Below are 16,448 nucleotides of genomic sequence, written 5' to 3'. Positions count from 1 at the left end.
ATAGCTGTTCATTCCCTTGTCTGGTTTTCCTTCTCTCTCACTTTTCAGTGGTCATCTCTGACTTTGACTCCTGTCTTCAAGTGTTGCTTGAAACCAATGTGGTTTATCCCTACCAAAATGCATGTTAAAATATGTGTGCTAAGGTAGCAGTGCTGAAAGACAGGCCTCTAAGAGGAACTAAGATGCCTTCCAGCCTCCTTGGCACTGCATGTGGTATACACACACACACACACACACACACACACACACACACACACACACCATAAATTGCCCAGGCTTAAGTATCACTATGGCAACAGAAGATGGCTCACACCACAGTATCATAGCTCTCTCTGCTGTCTCCACTTGTTTGCTAGTCAGCATGCCACCAGATGGTACCTCAGGCTCTGTGCTGGGCTGCCACTGTGCCTAGATGTCACCAGCCCTTCTGAAACTGCTTGCCTCTTCCAGCAGCGCATTCACACTTTCTCCCTCCTAGTCCCATGAAACACATATGTGTGTTCTCTGCTTGGCCTATGTGTGCACCTGGAAATGGGAAAGAGGGTTCAGTTTGCCTGTGGCTCCTAATGAGATGCTATTGCTTTGCTTTTTCTTCCTGTTGTTTGCAGGGGCTTGGCCTTTTTTAAAGACAGGGTCTTCCTGTAGCAGGTTGGCTTGGTCTCACAGAGATCTACCTGCCTCAGCTTCCTGAGTGCTAGGATTAAAAGTGTGTGCCACCACGCCTGGCAAGGTGCTACAGTTTTGATCCTGAATGGCTCCCAAAGGCCCATGTGCTGAAGACTTGGTCCCCAGCCCATGGTGTTATTGGGGTGGGGTGGGGGTAGAACTTGTAGGAAAGGCAGCCTGGTGGAAGGAATTTAGGTCATTGGGAGGGATACTCAAAAGAGCTATTGAGACTCTTGTCCTTGTCTTTCCTCTATACCTGTCCTTTTACATCTCAATCATGAAGTGAGCAGTTTTGCTCCACCATGTGCTCCCATGATGCTCTGCTTCATCACAGGACCAAGCAATGGAACCCAACAGACCATGGACTAAAACCTTTACAACAAAATAAACCTTTCTTCTTCCTAAGATGATTGACTCAGGTATTTTGTAACAGTAACAGAAAACTAACAAAGATCTCCTTCCAGGCCCTCTTGATCTCCACACCCACACCGGGGCCATTTGCAGCAGCTACACTTTTCCATAGCTTCTCCCTCTGATGGTTCCAGCTCCTCTGTCTAAACATCTTTGGCATTGTGTCTGATTTATAAACTTTCTTGTTTTCCAATATGGTCAGGAATTTCAAATATCTACGCTTTTTTAAAGGAATTTTGGGCTGTAGGGAAGGCTGGGGGCAGGGTGTTCTACCTTTTGCTATTTGTCAGTGCTCTGGCCTTCCTTTTGCCTGAAGGCTGAGATGCTGAGCATCACTCGGCTTTGAGCTGAGCTGAACCTGGGCTCCACTCTCTCTTCATTAACTTAAACAAAATGAAACCAAGTCTATCTTTACCTTGCTTTGTGGTTACTGGGGAAGATGATTGGTTGCACCATGCATCTGGCACATACTCAGGGAGCACTGAGGCCTTTCCTCCTCTCCTCTTGACTCTTCTTACATTAAACAGTACCTTCTCCCTGGCTTCCACATGGAGTTAGTCAGTAGATAGGAATCCCAGGCTTCTGTTGCAGCTGGACCTCTGAGGAAGACTGACTACTCAGGGCCTGGAGGGTGGGACAGGCCTGGGATCAAAGCGGGAGGAAAGAAGAGGCTACAGGCTAGGTATGGGGCCTTGTAGGGAGGAACCCTAAGCTTCACTTAGAAGTCAGAGACTCAAATGTCTGTTGGGAGGCACACAAGGGCTGACATACACACAGATGTGAGGGAGGGGAACTGACTCCCAGAAGATAGTTAGCAAAAGGCTCCCTGGTTAATCATGCAACAGCACCAGCCACCAGATGTCCCCAGCCAGTTCAGAAGGCTTGGGAATATATGCAAGTACCCTTGAAAAGAGATACCTTAGCTGGTAAAGCATCTCTTGGGTTTGTATGGAGTGCTTCAGAAGGCATCTACCCACTGCATGGGGACCACCGTCATCATAGCAGGCAAACCGCCTCCCTCTGGCCTGGAGGCTATAGTGCATGACTCTTTTCAGTGGGTAACAGCTGATGTGCTTCATCCCACTGGTCAGAAAGCAGTGGCTTAGGTCCTTAGGCCCTGACCGACCATAGGGGCTTCCAGAAGTTACATGGGTCAGAGAAAAATTCTATTGACTGAGAACAACAGAAAGACATCAAGAGTGGGAAGGTTGGGTCTAGAACTACCTGCCCAGGACTCCAAGGAGCCAGAAGCAGTGCTCTGGCACCATCCTATGGCCATCTCTTTGAACTACAGCCCTGTAATATTTGTTTCCCTGGAGAGGAAAAAACCTGACCAGTAATAATAGAAGGTCTAGTTAAGATGTCTGGACTTGCTGGGCGTGGTGGCACACGCCTTTAATCCCAGCACAGTAAAGGAAGGCAGAGGCAGGCGGATCTCTGTGAGTTCAAGGCCAGCCTGGTCTATGTAGGGAGTTCCAAGATAGCTGGGTCTACAGGGAGATCCTGTCTCAAAAAGACAAAAAAAAAAAAAAAAAAATGCCGGATTTCTGACTAATAGGCCACACCTCCTGAAAGGGTTGCCATTCTCATTTTTTCCTTTTCAAAAAAAAAAAAAAAAAAAAAAAAAAAAGATGCCTGGATTCTGCATCATAGGCCACAACTCCTGTAAGTGCTGCCATTCTCTACTTTTTAAAGTAGCCTGATTATTTCTGGCCTTCTGTGGATTTCAGCCTACACATCCAAGACAGCTATGGCAAATCTAATTAAGGGTTTCTTTCCAACCAAACAGAGTAAGAAATGTTCACTGGGCAGGCAGTTTGCTTACTATTTGCATACATTGGTAGCCTTGGAGTCATTCTATGGGCTGGGGCTATAGCTCAGTGGCCAAGCATTTTTTTGAATTCATGGAGCCCTGGGCTCCACCCACAACACTGCAGAAGCTAGCCATTTTGCTAGCACACATTGACTCAGGGTCCTGAGGGAATCAGGAAAGGTCATTTTTGTGGGAAACCACTGCTCTGGCTCACCCTTGTTTGTCCTTCATAAAGCCTGTAGATCATCCTCAGCCCAGGCCCCGGGCCTGGGCAAGTCTGAGTAACTATAACAGCTATAGATGCTGCAGCTGGCCCCAGCCAACCTTGCGTTCCTATGGAGTGGGGAAGAAGGGCTGGCCAGCACAGAAATTTCCCCAGGAAATAGAAGCAAAGAGCAGTACAAGTACATGGAGATAGTTCAAGCTCCAGGAAACCCTGAGTACCTGAGAGGTGGAGGCTGGGGCAAGTCTACTTGACCTTGAGGGCCAGGCTGAGCAGGATCATTGACACAGTCATTGTAGATACAAGGCAACATGAGCTGGGACCCGCACAGGCTCCTCGGTCAGAAACAGAGTGACTGTTTCTTTTCCAGCTTCTGTGAAGTCCTGTGGGACATGGGCATCTGAAGTTTCAGGCTAGACTAGCAGGTTGGGATAAACCCCCTCCCCTGGTAGACAGGATCTGGCCCTCTGCCTGGCTGGGCCTTTGTCCGCAGTACTCTCAGCAAAGGACAGAAGGAACCAAACTGCTGATTCTTTCTCAGCAGCTGGCTGGCCTGGTGCTCACCTCCTTCAGGTCAGCAATGCCCCCACCGAAAGGGGCCAGGCTGCCACCTGGTGGCCAAACTAGGACAGTGCCCATGGAAGGAATCTCCCATTTGCAAAGACCTGGACCTTGCTTCACACAGGAAGTCTGCTTCCTCTACTGAGCAGCAATGTTTGGGGACAAATGTTCCTATTTCCTTCTACTCTTTCTCATGGAAACTGATCAACTCTTGTTTCCTAGCTGAGGAAATTGAGGCTTAGCAAGTCACTGGCGACAACAGATGCCCCGCCCCCCAGATGCTGGAGCCAATTCCCTACTTCTGCTACAGGTTTGGGTGCCAAGCCCCCTCCTGTCCTTCATGCCCCCACCTACTGGGTGGCCTGGATTTGTCAGCCAACTAGCCTGAGTACTGGCTTCTTGGGTGTGACAGTACCACACTGGCTAAGGGAAGGGATAACATGACAAGACCCACATGTACACACTATACTCAGGTGTACAGTTCCCAGTTCCTGGCACCTACCACTGGCCACTGTAGCTAAATAGTGGTAGTAAAAGTAGCTCAACCTCTTCCAATTCAAGGAAGTCTTTTGGTTCTAACTTGGGCTCTTTGGGTGAAACACTGGGTCTGTTCCCAGCCCCGACTCTGGGGGTCTGGCACCCCCTCTGCTCTTATGACATCACTCTTACTTTGTTACCTAGAGTCTATCACTGTAATAAAACACTGACAAAAGCCACTCAAGGAAGAAAGGTTTATTTAGCTCACAGCTCTAGATCACAGTCCATCATGGTGGGGCAGGCAAAGCAGCAGGATCTTGAAGCAACTGGTCACATTACATCTGCAGTTAAAAGAGAGGAATGAATGCATGCTGGTGCTCAGCTTGCCCTCTCCATTTCAGACAGTCCAGGATTCCCACCCAAGAACCGGTCCTGCCCACAACTGAGATGATCTTCTCACATCAATTGACATAATCAAGACAATCCCTCCCAGACATTCTCTGAGACTTTCACCTATCAGCTCCCTTACAGGTGTGCCTAGAGGCTTGTTGCCTAAGCCAACAATTGCCACCAACCATCACAGCTCCACCCCTCGTCAACATGACCTCCCAACACATCCCTTTCAGCCATAGCCTTCTACTCCTTGTTGCCACTGGCTCACGACCATTCACCACATAAAAATCTACATTCATAATGTAAAAATTCACTTTAAAAGTTCCCATAGTCATTAATAAGGGGCTTATAATGTAATCAACTGGGCTGCAGAAGGCTCAGGTAGGCCCATTCCTCAACGCTGCCACCTGAAGCACACACAGATTCTCTCTCTTAGGCTGGTTCAACTCCATATGGGCAGCTCTCCTTGACAGATATTCCATAGGCCTGGCATCTCCAATATCCTGGGGTCTCCAGTGCAACTCAGGTTTCACCTTCGCAGCGTCACACAGCAGCTTCTCAGGGACTCTCCATAGGAACTCCAACACTACCACACAGTGCCTGGCCTCAACTTCTCTCCATGACTCCCTCAATCTCACATCTTTCATGCCTTGAAAACCAGTACCATGTGGACCCCAACACCAACAGCTAGAGATGTAGCCATAGCCCCTTTGGACCACAGCTGTATTAGTTTTTGTGTGCTGACCCTGAAGATACACTTTCCTATTGCCCCAGTGCAGAGTGCCATGTTTCTTTTTAATGGTGCTAATCTCACTAACAGTTACAGCTTTGTTGCCTTTATATTCCTTGTCTAAAAGTTTTAGCTTGCCCATATACCTCTCCTTTGTCAACCAAAATAATCCGTTATCCTTTGGTTCAACTTCACTCGTTCTCAGGATGTGGGCAGAATACAGCCATATTCTCAGCCAAAATATCACACAAATGGTCCCTGTCACAGTTTCTGATGGAGTCCTTGGTCCCTTCTGAAATGCTGTAAGCTGGATCTCCACTGTCCACATTTCTCTCAGCATTTACTGTCTTCTAAGCTCCAACTACAATTGCAAGTTAAGCTCTGTTTACAACATTCAATAATTTTTCTAGCTCGAGGTTCCAAACTCCTCCAAATTCCTCCCACAAAACAGTTCCAAAGGGATAAAATCTACACTGTCAGGTTTACCACAGCAACAACTTCACTCCTGTTACCAATTTCTTAGTTTCTTTTCCTGATGCTATGTTAAAATACTCTTGTAAAAAGCAACTTAAGGGAAAGGGTTTATTTGGCTCAGTTCCAGATTATAGTCTGTCATGGCAGGAAGTCACAGAGGCAGGAGCTTGAGAGAACTGGTCACACTACAGCCACAGCCAAGAGCAGAGAGCAATGAGTTAATGCATGCTAGTGCTCATCTTTCCTCTATATATAGTTCAGGATTCCCTGTCCTGGGACTGGTCCTACCCATACTACGATGGATCTTCCCACATCAATTAATGCAAACAGGACAATGCCTTAGACATTTTCAAAAGCTAACCTTAATCTAGACAATCCCTCATAGAGGTACCCAGAGGTTTGCCTCCTTGGTGTCAAGTTGACAATACTAACCATTATACCTGCCAAGGAGGATATGGGGTCAGGGGCTGGCTTCTTCACGGGGTCCTAGTCTCATCACCTGGTTATGGTTAGAGGTTTCTGTGCTGTGTGCTACCCAGCTAGCTCCTGAGCAGGTCAAGTAAGGAGTTGCTCCCACCCCCTGACCTGGCCAGTAGAGGCCCAACTCAGCTTGCCAGTGCTGCCTTCCCCTTGGCTTCTGCCTGCCCCCAGGCTGCTGAGATCCTACTGCAGTTTCTGTCCTCTTGCTCATAACTCCCCAGCACACACTTTTGGACCAACACAGGTTAAAGGGGACAGTTCACAGGGGCCTAGCTTATCTCCACTCAGCCAAGGCCCCTCTAAAGCTCTCTGACCAACTTGAGGCCAGAGGCCACCTCCTGTCACATGGGAGCTACCCCAGGCCATCACCTCTTCATTCTTACCCCCAGACTTCTATCCTGGACAATACTTTCCCTAACTGTCCAACCAGCTTATTAGGAGTGGCAATGACTTATCCCTGATGTGCCCATTTTACACTAAAACACTGCCATCATCAAGGCTTAGGCAAGGAAGCAGGTCCCCAAGGCTGCTGATGCATCTGCTAGCTTGTACTTAATGCACACAGGGCAGGTTGAGGGAATAGGTTCCTCCACTCTATTAATGTGTGGAGCAACACAGGCTGGCACTGGGGCTTCGGCTAGGCCGAGTTAAGACTTCCTTCTCTGCTCTCCTGCATCTGGGTCCCTTGTGAATAAGAACATTTCATTGTAGAGCCTATGGCCTCATGATAGCCAATATAAGACTCAACCAGGGAACCCCAGGGTCTAAACTGCTATTGGTAGGACTGAGAGGGAGTTCCATGGTGGATTACCGTGTAGCATGTGCCAAGCTATGGGTTCATCCTTAGCACCATCAAAAAGAACTGCTATTGGCACTGCCCCATACCAGGAGCCCTGTGGCATCCTCACCTCCAGCTCATAGGGTGATACGGCACAAGGTGGCGACATGTTGCCTTTGACACTGGAGATGCTTGTCACATGGCAGGGGCCCACTGCCCATTCTGCTGAGAACCTGGGCTACTTGCTTGGAGTCTCATGCTGAAGGGGCCTGGCAGGACAACATCTGATGTTGGATGGGCTGCGCTCTGGAGTCGGCCACTCCACTCCATGAGAGAGGCTGGGAGGCAGCACTGCTCTTCTTCACATCCCCAGTGGGCAGTGCCCATGGTGCAAGGACATGCTCTTAAGGAAAGCAAGTGATGTAATTAAAGCTCAACAAGGCACAGTGATGTTTCTATCTGACCCTCATTGGGTGTGGGTTGTACTTGAGCATCTTGGGAACCCTGCTGGGTCCCTAGGATAGTGAGGCCTGAAGAGGAGGACCCAAGAGGACAGAGGAACTTCAGGAAGGAACTTCCCTATGGTGCTTCCTGAGTGTTCTGAGGTGCTTCTACCCACCTAGTTCACCCAGGGGTTGGTAGACACTATTCTCAGCATTCCTAGCACAAGTATAAGGATTACTAGAGCTAGACACCAGGCCCTTCTATGAAGGGTCCAGGGTCCAGAGATTCCCTGAGCAGGAGGTAGGAGGAAGAAACCCAGACAGGGCTGGTAAATCTCAGCAAGGTTGTCTGTAATTGACAGAACAGGACCAGGATAGAAATGAGCTACACTGCTTTCTGCTCCCTGAATTATAGTCATTATGTTTTCAAGGCAAGGCTGAGTGGTCTTCGTTTACTGTTCTGTCCTTGGATCGGACATAAGCTGTGGCACCTGGTAGGTACATGATGGACCCTATCCTTTCTCCTTATCCCCAAGGGTCACAAGCAACAGAAAGTACCCTCATTGCCACAGAATGACCAGCCCTGAATGGGTCTAAGTGGAGACTTGGCACTTAGCAGCAGGGGGTCATGTGGAAACATGATAAACAGGACCTGCTGCTGACAGCAAAGAAAAGTCTACCACCAGGAGTCACAGAGAAGTAACTCATCCATCCCGTGTGTCACATTGTCTCCTGGCCCTGCTCAGAGGGCCTCAGCAGGAGTAAGTGCAGGGCAGTAGAGGGTCTCCAGAGCAGACACCAAGCCTACATTCCAGTAACTGGCTTTCTCCCAGGGACCCATGTCAGACCTTTACTGGACACTACCCTGCCCGAGCTTCAGGACCAAATGACACAACTGCCACACGTTCCCATGAAGGGACTCCCACTCACACCCCCAGTCCAAGGGATAACACACTGCAATGGGGTAGTATTATAGAGAGCTGCCCATGGTCCAGGCCGGGTGGTGGAGCCCAGGGCCTCCCTCCCTAGGCTGGGTGATAGAGCTGAGGCTGAAAGCTGGGAAATGAAAATCCTTGTCAACTCTGGGACTAGGGTTCTCTCTGCTGTTCTTTTCCCCACCTGGCCGTGTCCCTAGACAGCCAAAAGATTACCTCTCACAGATGCTGAAAGGCATACAATGAAGGCTCAGAGAAGGGACAAACTGGGATGCTGAGTCTTTGTGTTTTGAGTCAGGGTCTTGCTATGTCGCCCAGGCTGGCCTTGAACTCACAGCAATACTCCTGCCTCAATCCCCTAACGTGTTGGGAAAACAGGCATGTGCCACCATGTCCATTGGGATTTTGAGAATGAAATTGGTCTTCAAGGCCATGGTCCCCCAGATTTGTAGGAGGACAGTGGGAAGGTAGCTGAATCAAGTGTCACCCCCACATGGGCTCAAAAGGCACAAAAGCTGAGGCTGTAAAAGCAGGTCCAAGGTCTTACAGGAACTTGGTTGTGGGAGAAGAGCAGAGGAGGGACTCTATCCCCACCTGTAGGGCCAGGTGGAGAGCGGTACTTGAGGGAGGCCCAGTCCGGCCAGGTCAAGTGGAGTGGGCCAAGCAAGATATTCAAGCTGCCAGCTGGGCCACCATCAGAACCATCTTGCCTTTGTCCCCTGTGGCATCATGTGAGGCACACAGAGGAGAGCTATGCCCACCTCTATCCTGCTGGTCAGTGCATGGGACTCCCAGACACATAACAGGCAGTTGGCATACTAGAGGATCCTGGGGCAGGTGCTAGAGAAGGCCACACTGCAGGCTACATGTGAACAGCATTTATTTCTCATGTGTTCAACAAATGTTCCATTCTGCCAACTCCTTACTGGTCCCTGAATGGGACCTTGGGACAGTGAGCAAAATATCTCAGCATTGGCCATAGGCAGGGTCACTGTTGGCCCCCAGCACAGCCTGGTAGCCACTGGAACCTGCTAAGTGTGCCATGAGAGAGAAGACTGAGTAGCAGGTTGGATGAAGTGTCATGGTAGAGGTGGAAGGGTGCATGCCTGTCATCAGTCCCTGGCACTCCTTACCTTGAAAAGCCTGCAGACCCTGGGCTACTGTACCCCAATGCCTCAGGGAACATCTCTGTTGTAAGCAGTGAGAGGTGGTAGCCTGGGGCTACTGCCTGAGGTCCTACCCAGCTGCCTGTGAACACTTGCCTTTCTCTCAGTTCTGCCCCAAGATCAGATTAAGGCCTTGCTGGGCTGGTGGTAGGAGGGGACATGTGGCAAGAAGTTATCTTGGCTGAGGTGTCCAGTGGGGATTCTCCAGGAGCTGCCAGGGAGCCACAGCACAGCCCTCAGCTGGCCCACTTGCTGTCCAGTCGTGCGTGAGCTGTGAACTCTATGTTGGGCAGTGGGGGAGCCACAGCACAACTCTCAGCAGAGCCGCTTGCTGTCCAGGATTGCCCTCCAGTCATCCGCCCATGAGTGCAGCCTGCGGTGTGGAGGCTGCAGCTGTAGGTGGCGATTGTGGCAGGAGGTGAAGAGGATGTGCTCCCAGCTGGGGTGTGGCTCAGCCCCTGCGGGGGGAGGGGGGGGAAGCAGAACCTCGTTCAGAGGCTGTGGCCCAGGTATATCCTGGAGCCAAATCCTAAGATCCTCAGGCAGGGGTTGCACCTCATCTGACTCAGTTTCCTTGTCTGCAAAGCGATGTTCCACTAACCTACCTTACCAAGGGTAGAAGGGTAAAAACAAGGCAATGTGCACAGACAGGGTGCTCAGTGAAATATGCAGGAAGAGCTCCACATGGTGGCAGCTACCTCTGTGCCTAGCCTGAACTGCCTCAAATGGGAAACCCAGGCTGGCACAGCCCCTACAAGTGCTAGTTCCACACTCCCTTCACACTGTGCTGCAGGTGGACAGGCTCCTTTGGGTTGTGACCCACTAACTCCTGTGGCCAGAGCTCCATGAATCATGTCACCCTAATCCTCTGGAAGACTTCATGGCTGGCTGGCCCCTCTCAATAGACAGAGTGAATGCGCTGCTGGACAGAGATGGGGTGGAAGGATGGGTATGTTTCCCATGGTAGTTCTAAAACCATTAGGAGACAGTGTTTTCCCACTAATGTGTCCTGTATAGGGTGTCGCCCTGCAACTCCTAAGGACTACCAGGAAGAAGCAGCTTGACCATGGGTGTAGCAAAACTATGCAGAACACATCCAGGAGGCAGGAACTTGAGTGGACTGACTGACTGAACTCCTAGATCCCACCATGCCTAAAGACCACTGACTTTACCTTCTCAGCTATGTGAGGGAATCTCTCTCTCTCTCTCTCTCTCTCTCTCTCTCTCTCTCTCTCTCTCTTTTCTCTCTCTCTCTCTCTCTCTCTCTCTCTCTCTCTCCCCCTCTCTCTCTCTGTTTCTGTTTTTATTTTTTGAGACAGGGTCTCCCTGTAGCCCCAGCTGGCCTGGGACTCAGAGATTCACCTGCCAGTGCTGGGATTAAAGGCCTGTGCCACCATGCTTGGCAAATTTCCTCTCTTTTAAAAGAGATTGTTTTCTAGGAAAGGGGCAGCTGGAAGCAAAAGGACAAATAAATTCCCAAGCCATTTTCAGCAACAGAAAATATACCGTAATTTCCTGATATATATGACTCATTCTAAACTATGTTTGAGGGAGAAAAGGAAAAAAAAAAGAGGGCAGGGGGTTGTTACTAAACATAAAGGTTTGATAATCAGAGCTGGGTCCTCACTTCACTCAGGAGGGTCAACAAATTAAGCTGCAGTCTAGGGCCTGAGCTTCCTGACTCCCAGTAGCACCCTCACCCTAGGTGCAGAGGACCTCATCTTAACAGGAAGATGCTCCCATGGGTGCTGACAAACACCTGGTGATGGTGGGCACTGGAGTGAAGAAGCTGCTACTTAGGAGAAGGGAGAACATGAGTATCTGCCCTTTCCCTGCCCACCTCCCCTGTCACGCCACAGGCCACTTGCCTGTGATATCCGGTCGGTCATCAATAAGAATGTCGGCAGAGACCACAGTCTTGTCTCTGGTCAGCACAATTTGCTCCAGAAAGTCAGGACCAAAGTGTTTCTCCACCCAGGCATACTAGAGGGTCAGATAAGAAAATGACATCAGACAGAGTTGGTGGATGGCTCGGCCTAGGACTCCAATATTCAGAAGGGAAAGGGACTGGTACCAAAGACCAGTTCACGCAGCTCTGTGCCCAGGAAGCTGGCACTCAGTGGTTGTGTCCTTGCATGTTCCTCAGCTAGACTGTAGCAGGGTCATGACTCAGACCCAGACCTAACATCCCCAGAGCTACATAGCATGCCCTGAGCACTCAGAGGACAGTAACACTGGCTGCCTCTGTCCTCCAGGAAGTCGGTGTCTCCCTGAGGTAGCTGACACAAAAGCAGACAACCAGCAGATCTGCTCAGTGTCAGCTATCCCAGGTTCATTCAAACCATGTAAGACAGACACTGGGGCAAGAAGCAGAGCAATAGTCTGGGGACAGGGGGAGCTTCCATGCTAGTGCAAACTGCATCAGACCACTGGTGTCTCAGGTGCACAGAAAGACAGAGTAGGTGTCTACAGGACTGACAGGCAGAAAGCTCAGGTGTCAGAGCACAATGACAGCCACCACTGATTGAACAGGGTGCAGTCTTGTGCTGGCAGGCTATACTTCCCCTTGTCATTGTGGGGCTCTGGGCAGCCTCTCTCTTTCCTAGATACTGTAACTACTAGGAAAACAGCCTTCCTGCTCCCCTTACAACTGTGCAGCTGGCAGTGGTTGGTGTGGCCTGAGTAGCCATCCAGCTCTATGGGGAGCAATTTCAGGATCCCTAGATAAGTGGGCCCTGGGCATGTGGTTCACAGTGGCCCAGCTCTGCCCAGCATGCAGCTCAATCTGGCTAGGGCTGTCCTTTCACACCCTCCCTAATCTGCTCACAGACCCAGCATTAGTATGGACTTTAACAGGTTCCTCTGGCCCTGCCTGGAGAACAAATAACAGCTACAAGATGGAATATGGCTGCAAGGATGCCAGTGCTCACACAGAATGGCTTCCACAGAAGATGGCATAGTTGTTGGTGATCCTGCAGCAAAGCCTCAGGTAGAACTGGCCCCTTCAGGGGCCCCACTGGCTCTGCATAAACAAGTATGGCTTTCTTCTGTGGGCCAGGCCTTCCTATAAGCCTAGATACCCAAATGCACCCAGATTCTCCCCATAGAGGAGACACCTACCTGCCACCCAGGCTACATGTTGAGCCTAGTGATCTCCAGCACAGGAGTGCTTGGAGAACAGGACAGGACCTGGTAAAGATGGGACTGCATGGCCCTGCCCTGCCCCAGCCTCCACGTCCTCCACTCCTAGGCCCCACAGTGGCCACCTTAATTTCCAGACAGTTCTGTGGTGCCCAGCCTCTAACCACACACATGGATACACGTATATGAGATGCACACAAACATGTGCACACTCAGACATGCCCAGGCATGCCTCTACCCTGACCCAGCTCTTAAAACTGTCTCTTCCTCTGCCTCCATCACCTTTACCTCCCATCTCCTGTCCTTCCAGGCAATGTCCACATCTGTAGCCACAGGCATATATCCGTACAATGTGCCCAGGTAGCCCCTCAAGTCCTTTAGGACAGGGACCATGACTCTGTGAATACTGCCAATGACCAAACAAGCCAGTGAGCAAAGAGACTCAAAGAAGAAACAGTTCTTTCTGGCCAGACTGCCCAAGGTCACTCTGGCTGTTACAGTTCAGATGGCCCCGCCCCCTCACCAACAGGAGGCCCCTGAGAAAAGGGGCCTCCAAAAACCCTGGTCTTTGAAGTCAAGAGAAGCAGACTTTTCTCCACTGTTTGGCCAACACAAGCAGGCTTCCCCTTTGATCTCTAAAGAGGACATGTTTTAACAGTCCCTCTCTCCCACTTCCCCCCATCCAACTTAAAAAAATATATCTTCCCGCCTTCTGCATCCTCCCAGAAGCCTCCCCCTTTTAAAAAAGACCCCAGCTCACGACCTGGGCAGATATTTTCTCTGCCCGGAAGGGAATGTCCCATGTGTTCCTTTGCTAATAAACTCTGTTCCGATAGAGTTTTATCTGTGTCTTGGTGCTTTCTCCTGATGAACCAGATTCATCGATAAGCTACTTTATCTATCACTGACCAGGAATGAACACCTCATGGCTAAGGCCTCAATGAAGCACTGAGGCCCCGCAAGCCACCTTTCTCAGAAAGATACGCATGATAGAGAAACAGCCTCCTACCCACTTAGGGAGGTAGCTTAGCAAGAGTCAAATTGCTGTGCTATAGGCAGGTAGATAGTAGATGGGCTGAGCTCCTGGAATATTCACCTGGGTGAGGTTGGGACCCGCTACAGGGGCCATAAAGAAGACACAGGTGGCCCTCAGTGTTGGCATGGTGGTAGTGCAGAAGCAGGATTGAAGGGGCAGAAACCAGGGCTAACACTTCAAGTGAACTTGATGTCCACCGGCTTGTTACCTCATGAAAACCTGGACACGGGCATCCAGCCCACTCTTGTAGCTCTTGGCCCTGTCTGGTTTAAAGCATACTAAGGAACTGGGGAGACCATGGGCCTCCTCCCAGTAGGAGCCCACAACTAACACACAGCCCAGGCTTATTGGCACAAGGGTTCTGGGGCAGATCAGATCCCAGATGAGGGCATGGGAGAAACCTCTCCCAGAAGATGGCACAGGCAGCTGAATCCCCACATGGGAGCCTGCTCTTCTAGGACAGGAGAACCTTCTAGACAAAGGGAACAGAGGCAGGCATGTGCTCAGGTGTTTGAGAGGCCAGAGAAACCCAGTGCTAGAGTCAGGGGCTCAGGAGAAAAGGTCTTAAGGTAGGCTTGGGCCATGGGCAGGAAATATAAGTTCAAGCTAAGTCTAGGGGATCCCTGAGCACCATGCTTTGCAAGTCATCCACAGAGATGAGTTTTGCTTTGTTCTGTCAATTTCCAATTCATTGTAGTGAACACTTTTTGTAAGTGATAAAAATCTAACCATGTGCTTGGACACAACATCAACATCAAATCACCACAAAGCTTCTGATCTCACATACCTAGTCTTGTGTCCCTCATCTCTGGCAGGACCTGGCTGAAGACCACAGTGGGGCACAGAGGACTTATTTAGGAAAACGACAAAGTGGAGCGGTCTATAACGTCTATGCAGATAAAGAAACTGAAGCTCAGAAAGGGTCAGTGCCTTGCCCAGGGCCACGGAAGTGGCAGTGCCCAGTATGGCACCAGCTTTGCAGCTGCCACCACTGCACCCTCCTGCCTCACAGCTGGAAGGGAGCTCAGGTTCCTGCCTCAGCCACATGGACCACGGCCAAGATCATTAGAGTTACTACTTCTAAATGGACATGCCACTGCTCTGCCACTGAGCCTCATTCTCAGAAAGCTGCCTGATCCATGTGTGGCAAATAGAACATCTATCTCACGGGTTCCTTTGTAGGCTCAGTGGGAAGATGTGCATGGAAGTCCTGGCACACAGCAGGTATTCAGGAAGAATTCTAGCCTTGGATCTTACCCGAAATCAGAGGCCCCAGGTGCCCTTCCCACTCTACGGTTCTGATAATGCCTGAGTTGTGAGATAATGGGCATCCTTAGGATGGTGTTATTGAAATGAAATAAAATATTAAATAACTATTAAATAAATAAAATGAATATATTAAATAAAACAAAATCGATGTAGAACACTGATACAGTTACATCTTTGGTGTCTCCCAAAGGCCCATGTGGTAAAGGCTGGTCCTTAGGGTGGCACTGTTAAAGGTGGTAGAACCTTTAAAATATCAGACCTTGTGGAAGGCATGTCCTCAAGGGCGGTTGTGGGACCCTGGCACCTCTCTCTTCTTATCTTTGCTCTCCAGCCATGAAGGAAATAGTTTTGCTCTATAACAGCTCCTGCCATGACGCAGTGCCTTGCCATGGGCCCAAAGCAACAGGGCTGACCAATCAAACCTCTGAGCAAAGACAATCCTTTTTTCTTTATGAACTCATTTAAATCTCAGGTATCTTTTACAGTAATGGGAATTTGGCTAACAAAACATTTGGATTAATGCCTTGTATATAGCAAATAAATGTTACTAGACTTAAACTTTAATAGCCCCAATAACCTACCAAAAAAAGGAATTAGAACTATTAATTTAGCAAAGTAAAAAAAAAAATCACTAGTATTTCTCCTCATTTCATGAGTTTCAAGGCTAAAATAGTTGAAAGAGCTAAGAGAGGAACTTCTATATTTTATGTATTTATCACAATAAAAAGGAATTTTTAAAGCCAGGGGTGGTGCCACATGCCTTTGATCCCAGCACTCAGAAGACAGAGGCAGGAAGATTTCTGAGATCGAGGCCAGCCTGGTCTCCATAGTGAGTTCCAGGTCAGCTTGGGACTACAGGGAGGCCCTGTCCCAAAAAGACAGAAAAAATTTTATTTTATTAAGCCAGAGGGCCTGAGAGATGGCTCAGTGGTTAAGAGTACTAGCTGCGCTTTCAGAGGACCTGGGCTTGGTTCCTAGCACCCACATGGTAGCAGCTAACAACTGTCTATAATTTCAGTTCCAGGAGATCCAATGCCCTCTTCTGGTCTCTTCGGGCATTGTATGCATGTGGTGCATTAACATACATGCAGGCAAAACATTCATACACAATAAAAATAAATAAATAAAAAAAAAATAAATAAATAAATAAATAATACTAAGCCAGACCTGGTGGCAAAGGTCTGCAATACTTGGGAGAATGAGGCAGGTATATTTCAAGTTCAAGGCCTGCCTGGGTAATGTGGTGAGAGCCTACCTCAAAATTTAAAAATACAAGAAGGGTTGGGGCTATAAATCATGGTAGAAGCCTTACCTAACGTGCAAGGTCCTGGGTTCCATCCCCAGTACCACAGGAAAAAAATTAACTAAAAAATAAAAAGCTCCATGAAAAACAAAAACAACAAGAAAAAAAAAAAAAAAAAAAAACCAAAAAAACAGGAGCTGGAGAAATAG

At 49.2% G+C, this 16,448-nt stretch overlaps 1 protein-coding gene across 5 annotated transcripts in view; it reads right to left on the bottom strand.

Annotated features, from left to right (window-relative positions):
- Positions 1-4,439: 4,439 nt before the first annotated feature.
- The window catches only part of Nt5m (5',3'-nucleotidase, mitochondrial), a 39,896-nt gene continuing 27,887 nt past the window's right edge, over positions 4,440-16,448 (bottom strand). For 2 of the 5 annotated variants that reach the window (XM_029569095.1, XM_029569094.1), the window contains exons 4-5: positions 11,419-11,533; positions 7,268-10,008 (exon numbers count right to left, since the gene is read on the bottom strand). In XM_029569095.1, coding sequence (XP_029424955.1) covers positions 9,866-10,008; positions 11,419-11,533 — 258 coding nt within the window. In that variant the 3' untranslated portion in view covers positions 7,268-9,865. Of the gene's footprint in view, positions 4,493-5,531; positions 5,636-7,136; positions 10,009-11,418; positions 11,534-16,448 lie in introns of those variants that run through there. The other 3 variants (XR_003851355.1, XR_003851356.1, XR_003851357.1) reach the window with 3 other exon arrangements.

The sequence above is a fragment of the Nannospalax galili genome, unplaced genomic scaffold (assembly GCF_000622305.1).
Source record: "Nannospalax galili isolate Female #2095 unplaced genomic scaffold, S.galili_v1.0 scaffold441, whole genome shotgun sequence".
Lineage (NCBI taxonomy): Eukaryota > Metazoa > Chordata > Mammalia > Rodentia > Spalacidae > Nannospalax > Nannospalax galili.
The sequence above is the reverse complement of the archived record's forward strand: the minus strand, read 5'-3'. Positions and strand labels throughout refer to the sequence as shown.